Below are 14,009 nucleotides of genomic sequence, written 5' to 3'. Positions count from 1 at the left end.
GAGTCTAACGGCGGAGCGGCGCAAATCGTCCAGCAACCTGTGGCGATTCACAACTGGCGCCGTACCTCTTCCTCGCCACAAGTTGCTGGACGATTTACACACTAATAACGGCGAGCGCCATTGAACTCAGCATTATATTTCCAGCTAATTCTGGGCCATTGCCTCACTGCATGGCTTCTTTAGCTATCTGTACTATATCCACCTCCATTCCCGTGCTGAGGGTGCCGCTAGCACCGTATGAGTATGAAATGATAGGGTGGATCGAAAGAAACTATTTTCTCTGGTGGGGGGAGTCCAGAACAAGGGAGGCATAACCTTAAAATTAGAACCAGGCCATTCAGGGGTGATGTCAGGAAGCACGTCACACAAAGGGTGGTGGAAATCTGGAACTCTCTCCCCCAAAAAGCTGTTGAGGCTGGGGGTCAATTGGAAATGTCAAAACTGAGATTGATAGATTTTTTGTTAGGATAGGGTGTGAAGGGTTAGGGAACCTAGGCGGGTAGATGGAGTTAAGATACAGAGCAGCCATGATCTAACAGATGGTGGAACAGGCTCGAGGGGCTGAATGGCCTCCTCCTGCTCCTATGAGTACAATCAAACCTTGAGGACTCTCAAACATCCACCAATTTCCATTATCCACCAGGGGAGATAATAGATGATCCACTGTACCTAAAGAAAGAACTAACATCTAGTTGTTATCTTCGTACTGAGGAAGATGAACTAGTCTGGTTGTATCCACCATGCTGTAAAACTGTACCCAAGGAAAAAAAAGCATAGGTGAATTTTTCAATCATTTTAGCCATTAACTCCCAGAAATTGAATCACTTTGGAAACAGAAGGTATGGAATAATGCCATCCTACACATGCCCTCCTAACCAGGGAAATGCCCAACAGAGCACTGGATGGGGCACTACATTGCCATCTATATGATGTAGATATAGATGGGATATAGATCTGCAGGCAGCTCACTCAAGTGGTCATTCCCTATGTATGAGACTCGACTATTCAACAACGGAGGCATTACAGCTGAGCACATCCTGTCCTCATCCAACTTCAGGAGCAGGAACCATGGCAGATTTTTGCCCTTCCCAACTCAGTGACACTGAGGCCAAATGTATCCCCCCCACCCCCCGCCTCCTGCTTGGCTAAGATCAGGAACCTGAGCACAGGCTAGGGACCAAACTTGGGATCTTTCTGCTCTTTATAACACAATGGGCGTGAGAAGAGCATTCTTCTTTTGGTCACTCCCTCCTCCCTCCCTTCCAGTAATTAGTGTTTAATTCTCCGCTTTTCGTACAATCTTGGTGAACATCACGCTTCCACAGATTTCCAATTTCCCATGGAGCGGACTTGGAGAACCGTGGATGTACAAACTGAGATGGGTGCTGATTCAGAGAGCAAAGGCAAGACACATCTCAGAGAGGGAAGGACAATCAGGTGATTGAGTCCTGTCCAATTCTGCATACCTCCTTATGGCTGGACCAAAAAAAGGCAGTGGCAGAGGCCAAGAGGGTGATTTTTCTCAATGGGGAGCTTTTGGAGGTGGGGCTCCCACTTGTTGGGTTTCAGTCCCGCCTCCATCAACTTCTGGCCAACCCACGCTATTTTCCCTTGATTGACCTTGTTAAGCCCACCCAGCAGGCCAATTAAGGGAAAGCCGGTTGCAGAGAACGTCAATGTATTTTTGACAGATGAATTGTCATCGTTTGACAGCTCTGTGAAGCTGTCAAACACTGACATTCTCTGTAGTTTGATGAGTTCTTGAATTCAAGACTCATCAAACCTCTTTCTTTTGCAGAAATTAGATGGTTGTTGCACCGGAGAATGCAGCAGCCATCTGTCATCTCTACCGCGGAGGTGCGAGACTCTCCGCATCCCCAACTCTTGAAGCCTGCAGGAAGAAACAAAGGTAAGTAAACTTTTTCTATCACTTTTCACTTACCTCAAATACTCACCTCTCCACACTTGCACCCATCACTTACCTTCACAGCACACTTTTGGACCCCTCCGACCCCCGCAGACCCACTGCTCGCCTCGGTGACCTGGCGGGGTTCGGAGCCTTCGGGAAGCCCGCACTTGTGTGGGCAAAAAGGGGAGAATCCTATTTTATGCCTGTTAACCACCTGTTAACAGGCAGTTAAGTGGCTGTAATCCCTTCCCGCCTCCAAGGAGACGGGACCCGGCGTGGGACAGCTAGCCGCCTCCTGGCAAGATGGCACGGAGGTGGGTTGGGGGCGGGTTGGACACCCTCCCCCAAATTCTGCCATTTTCCCGGCAGTCCCGCCTCCAAACCTGCCTCCCCAGGGCTGGCAAGATCGCGCCCCGAGTAACCAGTTGCCCATTGGCCCTTTGAGGTGAAAAATGGTGCCTGCTGAGAGGGCAGGCGATGAGAACTGGGCCTAGAAATTCGTCCCGGGCAGTGGCGCAAAACGGGCAGTATCGGATCGGCCGCTCGCTATTCGCAGCTCATGATATTCAGCTCTATTGCGTGTTCAGCAAAGGTGAATGGCTAAGGCCTGCAGTGCAGGATAGTAACAAGGCCCAAAAGAGAAAAGAAAAATCAAGTAGTAGCAGTCACTAGGCAACGCCAAGCTTGGTGTTCCAAAGGGTTACAATGTCAGGAAAGAATCAGTTAGAGTGGAGAGCTGCAAGGAGTCTGGATTTCAAAAGGGTGAGGATACAGGAAGATGGAATAGTGTGTGGGATGGTGATTAGGGGAACAAGAGAAGGAAGCTCAAAGGAGTATTCTTCTTCTTAGGCAGTCCCTCGGAACCGAGGATGACTTTCTTCCACATTAACAATGAGTTCTCAGGTGACTGATGAGTCCAATGCGGGACCTACAGTCTCTGTCACAGGTGGGGCAGACAGTGGTTGAAGGGGCGGGTGGGTGGGGTGCTTGGGTTGACGTGCGCTCCTTCCGCTGCTTGCGCTTGGCTTCCGCTTGCTCCCGGCGAAGAGACTCGAGGTGTTCGGCGCCTTCTCGGATGCTTCTTCTCCACTTTGTGCGGTCTTGGGCCAGGGATTCCCAGGTGTCGGTGGGGATGTTGCACTTTTTCAAGGAGGCTTTGAGGGTGTCCTTGAAGCATTTCCTCTGCCCACCTGGGGCTCTCTTGCCGTGTTGGAGCTCCGAGTAGAGCGCTTGTTTTGGGAGTCTCGTATCAGGCATGCGGACGATGTGACCCATTCATCGGAGGTGATCGAGCGTGGTCAAAGCTTCGATGCTGGGGATGTTGGCCTGAGCAAGAACACTGACGTTGGTGCACCTATCCTGCCAATGGATTTGCAGGATCTTGCGGAGGCAACGTTGGTGATACCTCTCCAGTGCACTGAGGTGCCTGCTGTACATGGTCCATGTCTCTGAGGCATACAGGAGGGCGGGTATTGCTACTGCTCTGTAGACCATGAGCTTAGTGCCGGGTTTGAGGTCCTGGTCTTCAAACACTCTCTTCCTCAGGCGACCGAAGGCTGCACTGGCACACTGAAGGCGGTGTTGGACTTCATCATCGACGTCTGCCCTTGTTGACAGCAGGCTCCCGAGGTATGGAAAGTGGTCCATGTTGTCCAAGGCTTTTTCATGGATTTTGATAATCGGGGGGCAGTACTGTGTGGTGGGGGCAGGTTGGTAGAGGACCTTTGTCTTACGGATGTTTAGTGTAAGGCCCATGCTCTCGTACGCTCCGCTGAAGGTGTTGACGATGGTTTGGAGTTCGAACTCAGAAGGAGTATTACTATAGTTGTGTCAATCAAGAAAGATGAAGAAGATTGCAACAGAGCAAGAAAGTCTGGAGGGTAGCGGTGAGGTTAGTTCACAAGATTTGTATACTAAGGGAATCAAGGGATATGGGGATAGGGCAGGAAAGTGGGGTTGAGGTGGTAGATCATCCATGTTCGTATTGAATAACATGGCAGCATCCAATTGTTTCTTAAATGATTGCAGTGTTTTTGCCTCCATTGCTCTATCTGGAACTTCATTCCACACGCTGATCCCAATTTGTGTGAAGACAAAGGGCTAGAAATTCGTGGCCTTAGCACCACTCCGTAGCGCCATTAAATGGCGCTAAAATGGCGACCGCCGCTCTTTCGCCAGCTGATGGCGGTTTCCGTGGCGGTCGCAGTTTTCGTGCTTACCTTTGTGCGGCCGGTAGCTGGCAGCTCCATGCTGGACAAAATGGCAGCGTTGTGGCATAAATCAGCGTGTAACGCCGACTTTACATCACAAGCACGAACTTCGACCCTAGCGCTGACAGTGATGATGTCTGCACCTCTTAAAGGGGCACACACATTGTTAGGTAAGTTTGGATATAAGGTTTTGGACTGTGTTTTTTTGATTTTATTGAAGCGGTGACTTGCTGCAATAGATGTGAAAAGTTTTTTAAGTGTGTAGGGAGTGCTGCTGGACGCTTGCAAGAGCTCAGATGGTAAATGAAGGCCTTTGAGAAGACAGAACATGCTGCAAACACTCAGCAGGTCACGCAACATCCGTGGAGATAAAAACAGAGTTAACGTCTCAGGTCAAGATGCTGCCTGACCAGCTGAGTATTTCTAACATTTTATACTGTCATTTCACATTTACAGCATCCGCTTGCAGAGGGAAGAGGAAGACACAAGAAGAGAAGGAAGCAGACGGAAGGATGCATCCCAGACAGCTCATTTGTGACCGAGATATCCAGGATGGACTCATCCGCCTGCGGTACCAGTGACCACAATCCCAATTCCCCTTTCAACATTAGGCCCACACCTTACCTTCCATCTGTTACTGACTTTCACAATGTCCTCTTGACCACGATGCTGAAATAAAAGCCACCACAAAGCAAACTTTCCAATCCAACTTTATAGGCCTATCCATCCAATGTGACATCAAGAAATCAACTCATCACCCGTATGCATTCTCTTAGTGACTGCCTTTACCTATCCTACTGATGTTACGCAGTGCTACCCCAGTGGCTGCAGCATGGCTGGTGGAAGGCTGCTGACTTTCAGTGGGGGACACTGCAAATGGCCTTGCTGGTTGACTTTGAGGAACTGATGGCTGGGAGTGTCAAATCAATCTTCTTCTTCTTCTTCTTCTTTTTCTTCTTTATTCTCCTCTCCCTCTTCCTGGTCACCCACTGGCTGGGCAGGCTGCAGTTCTTGGGTGTGTGAAATGAGGTGGAGTTGTGCTGACGGGAGGGCGGGAAAGCATGAGGTGCATGCCAGAAGGAGGATAACGTATGAGGATACCAGCATCTTTTTTCCTTTCAGCCCTGCCGCTGGCCAAGGGCTCAGCCATGCCCTTGCCAAGAATGGTCTGCACCTTCTCCCCCAAGGGGGTGAGGTGAGGCTAGGAATGGGAGAAGTGCCTAGTGATTGGGGGTCATGCGTTGAGCAGTGTGGTCGTGGTGCAGTTGGTAGGAGACGGCTTTTGAAGCTTTATTCACTGACCTTGACCAGTGGTCTGAGGACATGAAGCTTCTTTGGGCATTGGAGCTGGCAGTGACGGCCTCAATGATGCACTCCCACATCCTTCTCTCTGGAGGGCCTCCTGGCCCCTGTGGGTAGAGGGCCGCTCTTGCAGTGTTGACCCCCTGCACAAAGCTGGAGTGCTGCGTGAGAGACCCTGGGTGCTCCTTGCAACCCGTGTCCCCTTGTTCTACATCCACAGTTTAATTTGAAGTAATATTCTGGGTTAATTTGTCGATACCCTTAACTATCTTCTATCCCTCTGTAAGATCACCTCTCAGTTGCCTCCTTTCCAGGCTGAAAAGCCCAAGTTTTTACAGCCTTTTACCTGGGGATTAGCCTCATGCCCCCAGTGCTTGAATGCACAGTTTGATCATTGCCTCCTCTGACTTACAGGCCTCGAAATTCATCTGCACAGCGCCCATTTTTCGGCCGATAACTGGCCTACTAAGGCCAGGAAACGCTGTCCGCCATATTGGAAAAGGGCAGAAAACTTGTCGTGCAGTGCCCGCGCTTGAAACAAGTGGTAGGCCCTTTGCATTTACAAATAAGGGGCCTAACACTGGTTGAGGCCTCCACTGCAAATGAGTTTGAGTGGAAACCTCAGCAAAAAAAAAAATCACTTCTGAAAACTAGCACAATTTTGGGTGTAATTTGCGTCCGGATCGCCGATTTTACCCAAAGCAGAAACTTTACCCCATTAGACACTGTTTGCTGTGGTAAATAGACACTGTTTGCTGTGGTACATCAGTAAATTAAAACCACAAGTCCCACCCCACCTTCAACTCATTGGCTGACACAGTGGTGTCAATATTCACTTTGAAAAAATTAAATAGAGGGGTTAAGAGAGAAGCAAAGGTAAATATCCATTTTCCTTACCCTTCCATTAATGTCCACTTCACTAACTTCCTCCTCGGTCACACCAGTTGCCAGCATTTCCCGGAGAGCCTTGACATTGTTCTGAGCACAGGCCTTGTACACCGTCGGCACTCCAGATAGATCCCACCCTCCTTTTCGTTCATATTCCGGAAAAAAGGAGTTTTCTGCCGAAATGCTGGAGGCCTCTGGGATCTCCGAATCGCCCGCGTTGTCCTCATCGGGGTCCATCTCATCGGGATCCGTCTCCAGGCCAGGATCACGATAACAGGCTGCAGCTGAAATCAAGTCAGGGTCTCTTTCTCCCCTTTGACTCAAAGCAACCCTTCTCTCGGTCATTATCGGAGTCGCCACGCTCTGGCCTCAGATGCTTTCTGGTCTTTACAGGGAGCACATGCATCGGAAAAGAAACAGGGAACAATGTGACTGTGGTTGAAATGAAGTTGACGAGTACACGTCCTTGGGCTTAACGGCTACTGGACATGCTTACTGACCACATGACATTGCCCACCTTCGTGCAATTGAATCGGTCAGTATTGAAACTAAACAGAAGTAAACAGCGAGAAGCAGTACAGGACTGAGTGTGAGTCAGCAGAGAGTGCTGTGAGTTTGGGTAAGTGTGAGTTAGGGTAAGTGGGGTGTTAGGTGCTCTTTTCAAACTTTAACTCTGTGGGTTGTAGTTAATAAGGCCTTTCTGGTGCAGAGTGACTGTTGGTAAACCATTTAACTGGTGTAATTAGAGGGATTGATTTAATTTAAATCCAATTAATTAAAGGGGTTACTAGCATCTATAATCGGGCAGAGGGTGTCCATAACTAACAATAAAAAATTTAATTAATTACATAGAATGGAGCAGGTGATGTGTTACTGTTGCGAGATGTGGGAGCCGGTGGACCCCATTGAGGCTCACGGTGATTACATCTGTGACAAGTGTCTGCTGCTACAGGAACTCCAGCTCCGTGTTGATGAGCTGGAGTCTGAGCTTCAGACACTGCGACACATCAGGGAGGGGGGGAAGTACCTGGACTCTGTGTTTCAGGAGGTGGTCATACCTATGAAGTAAATTAATTCAGATGTAGCCCATGGTCAGGGACAGGACGGTGTGACTACGAGTGAGGCAGGTACGGGGATCCAGGAGGTAGTGTTGGAGGAGCCGCAGCCCTTGCTCTTGTCCAACAGGTTTGAAGTTCTTACTCCCTGTGGGGACGGGAGCAGGGACTGCAGGGAGGATGAGCAACCTGGCCACAGCACCGTGGAATGGGGGGCCATTCAAGAGGGGGGAGTAAATAGAAATGTTGTAGTGGTAGGGGATAGTATTATTAGGGGGATAGATAGAGTTCTCTGCAGCCGAGAGCGAGAGTCCCGAAGGCTGTGTTGCCTACCCGGTGCCAGGGTTAAGGACATCTCCTCTGGGCTGGAAAGAAACTTGCAGTGGGAGGGGGTGGATCCAGTTGTCATGGTCCATGTTGGTACAAACGACGTAGATAGGGCTAGGAAGCCGGTTCTGTTAAAGGAGTATGAGCAGCTAGGGGTCAAATTAAAAAACAGAACCTCAAGGGTTACCTGAGCCATGAGCGAATTTGGCTAGGACAAATAAAATTAGAGAGTTAAATGCGTGGCTCAAAGACTGGTGTGGGAGAAATGGGTTTTGCTTCCTGGGACACTGGCGCCAGTACTGGGGCAGGAGGGAGCTGTTCCGTTGGGACGGGCTTCACTTGGCCAGTGCTGGGACTAGAGTCCTGGCGAATCATATAACTAGGGCTGTAGAGAGGGCTTTAAACTAACTAGTGGGGGGGAGGTTCCTAGAGAGCAAATAATAAAAATGACAACAGAGAAGGTCATAGACTTAGGTAGCAGTGGGGAAATTAAAAACCAGAGCGTGTCAGGAAGGGGCAGAAGGTATGGAGTAAAAGGTAAAGTAATAAAAAGGGCAAAAGCAGGAACTAAGTGTCACAAAACATATTTGAAAGTTCTCTATCTGAATGCACGTAGCATTCGTAACAAAATAGACGAGTTAATGGCACACATAACTACATATGGGTATGATCTTGTGGCCATTACAGAAACATGGCTGCAGGTTGACAATGCCTGGGAATTAAACATACCAGGTTATTTAACGATCAGGAAGGACAGGCAGGAAGGAAGGGGAGGTGGGGTGGCTATGTTAATAAAGGAAGGAATCACTGTAATACAGAGAAATGATATTGGGTCAAAAGATCAGGATAATGAAACAGTTTGGGTGGAGATAAGGAATAATAAGGGGAAAAAAACACTAGTGGGCGTAGTCTATAGGCCTCCGAACAGTTGCAACTCTGTTGGACGGAGTATCAATCAGGAAATAGTTGAGGCTTGTAATAAGGGAACATCTATAATTATGGGGGATTTTAACTATCATATTAATTGGACAAATCAAATTGGGCAGGGCTGCCTTGAGGATGAGTTCATTGAGTGTATTAGGGATGGGTTTCTTGAGCAGTATGTAACTGAACCGACCAGGGGGCAAGCAACCTTAGATCTGGTCCTGTGTAACGAGTCAGGATTAATTAAAAATGTCCTAGTAAAGGATCCCCTTGGAATGAGTGACCATAGCATGGTTGAATTCCATATTCAATTAGAGGGTGAGAAGGTTGGATCTCAAACAAGCGTGCTAAGCTTGAATAAAGGAGACTATGAAGGTATGAGAGCGGAATTGAGTAGAGTGGATTGGGAAAATAGATTAAAGGGTAAGACGATACATGATCAGTGGTGTACATTTAAGGAGTTATTTTACAACTTCCAAAAAATATATATTCCACTGAGAAGAAAAGGGCGTAAAAGAAAAGACAGCCATCCGTGGCTAAGTAAAGAAATTAAGGATAGTATTCGACTAAAAACAAGGGCATATAAGGTAGCCAAATCTAGTGCGAGGATAGAGGATTGGGAAAACTTTAAAAGACAGCAAAAAATAACAAAAAGATTGATTAAGAAAGGGAAAATAGATTATGAAAGTAAATTAGCAAAAAATATAAAAACAGATAGTAAGAGTTTTTATAGTTATATAAAAAGAAAAAGGGTGGCTAAAGTAAATGTTGGTCCCTTAGAGGATGAGACCGTGAAATTAATGGTGGGAAATATGGAGATGGCAAAAACACTGAATGAATATTTTGTATCAGTCTTTACAGTAGAGGACACTAAGAATATCCCAACACTGGACAAACAAGGGGCTATAGGGGGGGAGGAGCTAAACACGATCAAAATCACTGAGGAAGTGGTACTCGGTAAAATAATGGGACTCAAGGCGGATAAATCACCTGGACCTGATGGCTTACATCCTAGGGTCTTGAGGGAAGTGGCGGTAGGGATTGTGGATGCATTGGTAATAATTTTCCAAAACTCCCTGGACTCAGCAAAGGTCCCGGCAGACTGGAAAACTGCTAATGTAACACCCTTATTTAAAAAGGGCAGTAGACAGAAGGCTGGAAACTATAGACTGGTTAGCCTAACATCTGTGGTAGGTAAAATTTTGGAGTCCATTATTAAGGAGACAGTGACAGGACATTTGGATAAACATAATTTAATAGGACAAAGTCAGCATGGATTTATGAAGGGGAAGTCATGTTTGACAAATTTGCTGGAGTTCTTTGAGGAAGTAACATATAGGGTGGATAAAGGGGAACCAGTGGACGTAGTGTATTTAGACTTCCAAAAGGCATTTGACAAGGTGCCACACAAAAGATTATTGCTTAAGATAAAAAATCACGGGATTGGGGGTAATATTCTGGCATGGATAGAGGATTGGCTATCTAACAGAAGGCAGGGAGTTGGGATAAATGGTTCATTCTCAGACTGGCAATCAATAACTAGTGGTGTTCCGCAGGGGTCGGTGCTGGGTCCCCAACTCTTTACAATCTATATTAACGATTTGGAGGAGGGGACCGATTGTAACATATCAAAGTTTGCAGATGATACTAAGATGGGAGGGAAAGTAGTGAGTGAGGAGGACATAAAAAACCTGCAAGGGGACATAGACAGGCTAAGTAAGTGGGCAGAGATTTGGCAGATGGAATACAATACTGGAAAGTGTGAGGTTATGCACTTTGGCAGGAAAAATCATGGAGCAAGTTATTATCTTAATGGCAAGAAACTGGAAAGTACTGAAGTACAAAGGGATCTGGGGGTCCTGGTGCACGAAACTCAAAAGGTTAGTATGCAGGTGCAGCAAGTGATTAAGAAGGCCAATGGAATGTTGGCTTTCATTGCTAGGGGGATAGAATATAAAAATAGGGAGGTATTGCTTCAGTTGTACAAGGTATTGGTGAGACCGCACCTGGAATACTGCATACAGTTTTGGTGTCCATACTTAAGAAAAAACATACTTGCCCTCGAGTCAGTATAAAGAAGGTTCACTCAGTTAATCCCGGGGATGAGGGGATGGACATACGAGGAGAGGTTGAGTAGATTGGGACTCTACTCATTGGAGTTCAGAAGAATGAGAGGCGATCTTATTGAAACATATAAGATTGTGAAGGGGTTGGATCGGGTGGATGCGGGGAGGATGTTCCCGATGATGGGTGAAACTAGAACTAGGGGGCATAGTCTTAGACTAAGGGACTGCTCTTTCAAAACTGAGATGAGGAGGAACTACTTCACTCAGAGGGTGGTAGGTCCATGGAATATGCTGCCCCAAAAAGCTGTAGAAGCTACATCATTACATAAATTTAAAACAGAAATAGACAGTTTCCTGGAATTAAGGGTTACGGGGAGCGGGCAGGAATTTGGACATGAGTCTAGGTTCGGATCGGTCATGGCCCTGTGGGTAGCGGAGCGGGCCCAGGGGCCGTGTAGCCTGATCCTGCTCCTATTTTGTGTGTCTAATTCTGTTAGATTCAGGAGATGGTTCTGTGACAGTGGATTGGCGGTTAGGATCAGATCAGCCATGATCTTATTGAATGGCGGAGCAGGCTCGAGGGGCCGATTGGCCTACTCCTGCTCCTATTTCTTATGTTCTTATGTTCTTATGTAGGAGTTGAATTTTTCTTTAAAGTTTTTGCCAAAAATGTATGCAAAAACCAACCCCATCGAGCCTCTCTCCTCCCGATTTGATATTGGTTCAGCCTGTCCTGGTCTGTCATAGAAATCATAGAAATTTACAGCACAGAAGGAGGCCATTCGGCCCATCTTGTCCGTGCCGGCCGACAAAGAGCTCTCCAGCCTAATCCCACTTTCCAGCTCTCGGTCCGTAGCCCTGTAGGTTACAGCACTTCAAGTGTATATCCAAGTACTTATTAAATGTGATGAAGGTTTCTGCCTCTACCACCCTTTCAGGCAGTGAGTTCCAGACCTCCACCACCCTCTGGGTGAAGAAATTTCTCCTCAACTCCCCTCTAAACCTCCTACCAATTACTTTAAATCTATGTCCCCTGGTTATTGACCCTTCTGCTAAGGGAAATAGGTCCTTCCTATCCACTCTATCTAGGCCCCTCATAATTTTATACACCTCAATAAGGTCTCTCCTCAGCCTCCTCTGTTCCAAAGAAAACAACCCCAGCCTATCCATTCTTTCCTCATAGCTAAAATTCCCCAGCCCAGGCAACATCCTCGTAAATCTCCTCTGTACCCTCTCTAGTGCAATCACATCTTTCCTGTAATGTGGTGACCAGAACTGCACGCAGTATTCTGGCTGCGGCCTAACTAGTGTTTTGTACAGTTTAAGCGTAACCTCCCTGCTCTTGTATTCTGTACCTCGGCTAATAAAGGCAAGTATTCCGTATGCCTTCTTAACCACCTTATCTGCCTAGCCTGCTACCTTCAGGGATCTGTGGCCCTTCACTCCAAGGTCCCTTTGTTCCTCTACACTTCTCAGTGAGGTTACCAGAAATTTGTCTGTAAATGCACGTGTTGTAGTACTGAAGCCATACTGCAAGTCCCAGGTTCAACCCCTAGTAGGTGCCAAATTAGCTGGGGCAGCATAGAAACATAGAAACATAGAAGATAGGAGCAGGAGTAGGCCATTCGGCCCCTCGAGCCTGCTCCACCATTCAATGAGATCATGGCTGATCATCCAAATTCAGTACCCCGTCCCTGCCTTCTCCCCATATCCCTTGATCCCTTTAGCCTTAAGAAATATATCTAACTCCTTCTTGAATATATTTAATGAATTGGCCTCTACTGCCTTCTGTGGTAGAGAATTCCACAGGTTCACCACTCTCTGGGTGAAGAAATTCCTCCTCATTTCTGTCCTAAATGGCTTACCCCTTATCCTTAGGCTGTGACCCCTGGTTCTGGACTCCCCCGCCATCAGGAACATCCTTCCTGCATCTAGTCTGCCTAGTCCTGTTAGAATTTTATAAGTTTCAATGAGGTCCCCTCTCATTCTTCTAAACTCCAGCGAGTATAAGCCCAATCGACACAATCTCTCCTCATACGTCATTCCTGCCATCCCAGGTATCAGTCTGGTGAATCTTCGCTGCACTCCCTCCATGGCAAGAACGTCCTTCCTCAGGTAAGGCGACCAAAACTGCACACAATACTCAAGGTGTGGTCTCACCAAGGCCCTGTACAACTGCAGCAAGACATCCTTGTTCCTGTACTCGAATCCTCTTGCTACGCCAATGCACTGCGATGTCAAAGAATCCCATTACTTTCTCAACCCATGGGCCAGTACCTCTAACCATGATCTTCCAAGAGCGTGCTCTCAGTATAACGTGTGAACATAAGAACATAAGAACATAAGAAGTAGGAGCAGGAGTAGGCCATACTGCCCCTCGGGCCTGCTCCGCCATTCAATAGGATCATGGCTGATCCGAACCTAGTCCACTTCCCTGCCCTCTCCCTTATCTGCTAGGAAACTGTCTATCTCCGTTTTAAATCTATTTAATGTTGCAGCTTCCACAGCTCTCTGGGGTAGCAAATTCCATAGATTTACTACCCTCTGAGTGAAGGAGTTTCTCCTCATCTCAGTTTTGAAAGGGCAGCCCCTTATTCTAAGATTATGCCCCCTAGTTCTAGTCTCACCCATCAGTGGAAACATCCTCACCGCATCCACCCGATCAAGCCCCCTCACAATCTTATATTTTTCGATAAGATCGCCTCTCATTCTTCTGAACTCCAATGAGCAGAGGCCCAACCTACTCAACCTTTCCTCATGTGTGAAGGCAAAGCCACAAGTGAGTAGAACTCACCTTTAGTTCTTGCCGAATGAAAATAAAACATATATACACACCGTTTGTTGTTGCTGCAGGAAAGGACAGTTTGCCAGCAGCTGAACATGGGTTTCTGCAGCAGGCCCCAGGACTTAGTCTCACATCAGTTGGCCTTCACGCCCACTGTAGTACAACCGGCCAGTGGGAAAAAGGACTCGAGTTCCCATGGGTGCTTTTAACTTCCTATTATTAGCGCGGGGCTGTCGGCTGCTTGCAAAAATTCCAAATTCGAGAAACATCCCGAACAAAGTCTTGCACAGAGCCTCCTCCTACTGAGTGTCTTTTAGATGAGACGTTAAACTGTCAGCGCTCGCCGTCATTGCCCCTCTGAAACTGACCGCAACGTCAGGATTTAGCACATGCGCAGCTAAACGTGGAAATCCTGAAGTTGTGGTCAGTCATTCCCTGCTCCAACACAGGCTGCGCTGTGGACCATCCCAGAGCCAACAGTCAGTGTGATCAGTGTGATCAGTGAAACAGGCGAAAACTTGGGCTTTTCCCAGTAATATTGCT

At 47.4% G+C, this 14,009-nt stretch overlaps 1 protein-coding gene across 2 annotated transcripts in view; it reads right to left on the bottom strand.

Annotated features, from left to right (window-relative positions):
* Positions 1-13,809, bottom strand: part of LOC147096984 (photoreceptor ankyrin repeat protein-like) — a 385,735-nt gene extending 371,926 nt beyond the window's left edge. The window contains exons 1-2 of one of the 2 annotated variants that reach the window (XM_085972690.1): positions 13,517-13,809; positions 6,319-6,689 (exon numbers count right to left, since the gene is read on the bottom strand). In XM_085972690.1, the coding sequence (XP_085828816.1) occupies positions 6,319-6,654 (336 nt within the window). In that variant the 5' untranslated portion in view covers positions 6,655-6,689; positions 13,517-13,809. Of the gene's footprint in view, positions 1-6,318; positions 6,695-13,516 lie in introns of both variants that reach the window. The other variant, XM_085972689.1, reaches the window with a different exon arrangement.
* Between the last annotated feature and the right edge of the window lie 200 nt (positions 13,810-14,009).

The sequence above is a fragment of the Somniosus microcephalus genome, chromosome 33 (assembly GCF_052327205.1).
Source record: "Somniosus microcephalus isolate GS21.2 chromosome 33, FLI_Smic_1.0, whole genome shotgun sequence".
Lineage (NCBI taxonomy): Eukaryota > Metazoa > Chordata > Chondrichthyes > Squaliformes > Somniosidae > Somniosus > Somniosus microcephalus.
Note: the sequence above shows the minus strand (reverse complement) of the source record. Positions and strands in the feature narration are given on the sequence as shown.